The 4,976-nt window shown below is 37.5% G+C and overlaps 1 protein-coding gene across 1 annotated transcript; it reads right to left on the bottom strand.

Moving 5' to 3' along the window:
* Window positions 1–206: 206 nt before the first annotated feature.
* On the bottom strand, window positions 207–2,413 carry LOC111367489. Its single transcript, XM_022988395.1, has 2 exons — window positions 1,714–2,413; window positions 207–1,621 (listed from the first exon to the last, which is right to left on the bottom strand). Exons 1-2 carry the CDS (start codon window positions 2,098–2,100, stop codon window positions 1,460–1,462), a joined length of 549 nt encoding a protein of 182 aa, XP_022844163.1. The 5' UTR covers window positions 2,101–2,413; the 3' UTR covers window positions 207–1,459.
* Between the last annotated feature and the right edge of the window lie 2,563 nt (window positions 2,414–4,976).

Raw genomic sequence — 4,976 nt, 5'->3', positions numbered from 1 at the left:
AATGCCCGCATTTCTCAACACTTGATATTTCATTTGTGTAGAATGACAGTTTGATTATGAGAAGAACAAAATACAGGAATGAACACAGTACATGGCAATTGTTTGTGAAATGTAATCAATTGTCAACTAATTGTAACAATGCATGCCAGTAAAATATTTACTCTATGTATCAACACATGAATCTCCATCAAGAATAACAATCATGTTGAAAACGGTTATTACATCACAGAAGGTAAGGCAACACAATGAGAATGAAGATGCGAAGACATGAAATAGCAATCGAAGTCATTATAACCAAATGCAGTCTATAATGTTTTTCGACTAAAAAAGGGATGTTCTGAACAACGTCAATTAGTCTGAATATTTACTAATGCATAATACTAGTCCACTATAGGAGATAATAAAGTTATAAACTATTTTCAACTACAACCTTCTGAACATGCCACTAACATATAAACCATTATGTACCGTCAACCAAAATACACAGACTACGCATCCCTCTTACCCCTTTTGCGACCAGATCGAGTGTATGACGTCTTTGTATTCGCACTAGCCTTCTCCAGCCTCAACAATCAAGGTCTACGTATAGGTGGATCAGCTGCCATCGAAGGTCTAAAAACGACGCTATCATGAACCAGCTGATCATCAATGATCACACCAACTGTAGGTACAATGGTTGGTGCCTCTTTCACAATATCACAAGCAACGTATACTGACCCAAGTATTCCAACCCCACCTTTTGACGTTATGGACACATCAGGGATATTGCAAACAACTGGTTCGGTTGCCTCTCCAACATCTTGTCTGTTTGCAGAAATATTAGGAGTTAAAACATCACGTCGGGCTCGTCTCCACCACAATCATCATGACCAAATCCACCATACTCAGTAGCAACATTGTGTTGCCCAATTTCTGTAGCAACTTTATCAAACCTTCGTCGAAGTACATTGATCTCATTAGTGACATGATTTCTCAAACCACACTCATGACTTCCCAGATCATTTTGGAGACTAACGAATCTTGTGTTCATCTCTTCCCTTAAATCGTCCATCTTGCTCTCAAATGCCTCCCGTTGTTCGTTCAAGATAGCTCTTATCTCATCTAAAGACACTGGCCTTTCGATAATCGGATTCCCATGCTCTTATTCTCTGCCTTCAAGGTGATGCAAACCACGATGACGAGGTCTACCTTTGTTGCCTCTCTGCGATTTATTTGGTCTATGGTTGTTGTCATCGTTTCATATGACATCATCTTCAACTGGACAAGCTTGTATTTCTATTGATTGAGCAACAAGACCATCTAGAACGGTGTCAGTTGCGTCTTCCAATGGAATTAGATCAACGAAGTACGACTACAATTCTTCTGCAGCAGTTGCGCGCAGCGTTACCCATAAGTGCACTTACAGGGGAATGAAAAATAGGCGAAATGAAATATTATATATTGCGAAAGTGTAAGGCAACTATGTATGTAAATCACTTACATATGTATTCTCAAAAAAATCTGAATATGTTTGAGAATGAGGTTGTTTTGTGCCAGACCACCGCAACATTCTCGGGACATCGTCACAAGTCTTACTCGAGAATCGAGCTCCCAACTCCGAGATTGCCTCGTATGCCCAAACCTGCATGACATTTATTACAATAATAACCATATTTGGAGGTAAATAACAATGTGTGATGCAAAGAACTGAAAAGAACTAAAATAGATGTATACCTGGACAGCAAGAGGGAATCCGTACAATATGTAAGTCATCCTATCACAATCGTTCACTTTTACCATGTCCGCCTTTCTTCCCCGTCCACGTAGCAGTGATTTGACGAGAAGTTGAAAACATACCGTCCCCCGTGGGTAGGCATTGAAGAAATCCAAGTCGTTAATGATGGAGAGAGTTGTCGGATGTATTCCTACATATTGATCTCTTGAATTAAATACCCTTTCAATAATTAGTGTCAACCTAAGCTTGTAACGATCGTTACGGTTGGCACATTTCAAAAAAACTTTCTCTAGATCGCTACAAGTTATCTGGTCCATATTAGCAAACATTCTATCTTGTAGACGGGTTTTCTCTAGGATTTTGTCAACTTTGGAACGTTTAGGCATTGGACCGCATTTCAAGCCGGTAATTAGTGCGAACTCCGGCAGTCCAAATCGTGCAAACCTTTGGTTCACCTTGAACCAAGCCTCAAACTACTTTGGGCAGACCACCGATCTGTTTACCATTTTATGAATTAATTGAGCGGATAGTTTCAGCTCCGGTAGCCTTGTAGCATGTCCAATACAACTCTCCTCCAACTGACGCTTTTGTTGTGGATCCAATTTGTTGAGGACAACTGATATGTATTTTGTGTTGCTCAACTGCGACACATGGGTCGGAACACGTTCTTTCTTCAAAATTTTATATCGCTGTGTCATACTCATCTACAAATCAAAACAAATGAAAACAACACTTTAACAAATAGTATGAGAACGTACAAACAAAATCAAATATAACATTCTTGTTTATCATTCAGTAAAAGAAAAATGATTTTTACAATACAATGTTTTGATAAAATATCATATCTAAACTAAACTGTTTAATTGTTGAAATTAAAAAAGAATCTCGGTTAATACCAAAACATTTTAAAACAGTTCATGTTATTGAAGCAAAAATAGAGAATGGGTAGTTCTAAAACCTTAAACTCTGCTCAGTGACAAATCCAACACCAAAGTCTAGTTAGGGCAGAGGTTGACCATTATCCATTGACCGTCGACAATCAACAACCATAATAGCCCGGTCGTTTATTAAAATTTGATTAAATAATATTAAAAGTTAGTCAATATATATGTAAATGAGATTTCTTTATTTTATTGAATTTACTTACAGAGTGCAATTAATTATAGGTCTTTTTCCTGCGACTTAATCATGTGACTTAATGATATGAAATATGAAATAGGATTTTTACAAATGGATCTTATACATATCTTGATGTTGATTCATTTAGGAGTTTAAAATGAAATAGGATGAAACAGGGTTTTTACAAATGGATCTTATACATATCTTGATGCTGATTCATTTAAGAGTTTGAAATGAAATAAGATGAAATAGTGTTTTTACAAATTCCTGCAGGTTGTTTGACATCCTAAATGTGGCTTCTGATCTGAATGCGGAACTTTCTAAGAATAATGTCATTTTTGGTCTCAAGGTTTGGTAAGTTATTGAGATTATTCATTATTGTCATCTGATCACCAAGTAATTTTCTTGGAATACAAATAAACCCAACAACAGTAGATCTTGACTTAGAAGAACACCCAAAAATCAAATATTTTTTCAAAGTGACCCAAACGGCCAAACTCAAGTTCCAAGTACTTCCAACTTCGTCTTTCAAGCTCCAACAAGTAACAGATAACACCGCAACAGTGAAAAGTCTAAGTCAACACTCAACTCAAACTCAACATTCACAATTCACAAATCACATAACATAGATGATAAATCATGGATGCAGTGACATAAAACGAAAACAAATCCAAAAAAGAAAAAAGAGAGAGAGAAATGGCTCACATTCCACAGAAAATGTTGTTACGCTATCGACCTGCCGTTCCCTTCACTTCAGCTTCGCCCAATCCCCAATCGCCGGCCGACGACTCTTTCTCCTTCAGCCACGAATTCACCCCAGATCCCTCCCAGTCGCTCCTTCATATTTCACAGCAAGTAAATGTAATCGATTTGGAATTTGAGGGTTATGAAATTGGGGTTAATTTGGGGAGAAATGAACCAAGAGTCTTGGCCGTGAAAATAGAATTTCCTAACATGGGTATTTTGGTCTAAATAATTCGAAAATGGACATTGGAAAAAATGTGGAGATTTTTGTAAATGACTAGGTGAAATTGGACATTCTATGAAATTTCTTCTAAACTAGACCAAATGAATAAACTATATGCAAAAGGAAAATGGATAACTGTAAACTTACCAACATGGCAATTGATGCCCACACGAATTAGTGTCGTCAACTAACAAGTCGTTCATTACATTGTGCACATTGTACAAAGAGACATGAGATATTTCACTTCAATTTCAGTTGGAGCTGAGCTCTATTGAAACAGTCTATTTGAGTACTCTCCATTTAGTTGAGAAAGGGAAGTCTCCCTCGACCAAACAAACCAAGAAAAAATGGCCTTTCCAGCCACCATAGGAGGTGGGCATTGTGAAACTTTCATGAGCATGGCAAACTCGATTGCGATGGGAGAAAATTGTGGTGTTTAACCTAGTCGAACCAAAATTCATTGCTTTGTGTGAGAGGTTTAGTCAGAGGGATCACCTTGATTCATCAGATGATTAATGGGAAATACCAGACGGATTGAAGGAGATCAAAATGAGTCCAAGAAGGTGTCAAGCCGATAGAGGAACAAGCCTTAATATGCTCAAGAGCAGTCATTTTTGATTAACTCCCGAGCATGGGATCTAATGATGATGGTGGAACGAGAGCCTCTTGCGTTAAGTTTCTCAAAACTCAGGAACATGATGAGACTTGAACGATCGATCCTGTGAAGCCAATAGTATCACCTCCACATCAGCATCACTTGTGAAAATTCGGTAAATAGGCCTACTCTTAGGATGAAAAAGAGAATCATTCCGTTTGTACATTGTTGTATCCGAATGTTATGATTCAATTTGAGTCTTTTGCGATGGGTCTATATATCATATCGTTTGTATATCTTTCTTTTTGTTACCCTGGTATTAGAATCGGACGCAAATTTATGTTTAAGTAGGGTTGAGACAAAAAATAGACTAAAATAAATTGTGAAAGAAACCCAAAAAAAAAACTAAAATTAAAATTTAAAAAACTCAATCGAAGGTTTTTGGAAATTGAGTGGGGGCTGCCCCTCTCAACTCTTAATGGGTCCGCCCTTGCCAGATATGCCCAGTGTAGTTGTTTGAATCACTTGACTTTGATCTGCTCGAATATGCCCAGTGTATTCAGAAACACTTGAAGATCAGA

Source organism: Olea europaea, chromosome 18, assembly GCF_002742605.1.
Source record: "Olea europaea var. sylvestris chromosome 18, O_europaea_v1, whole genome shotgun sequence".
Classification (NCBI taxonomy): domain Eukaryota; kingdom Viridiplantae; phylum Streptophyta; class Magnoliopsida; order Lamiales; family Oleaceae; genus Olea; species Olea europaea.
This window is presented reverse-complemented; position numbering and strand designations above follow the sequence as displayed.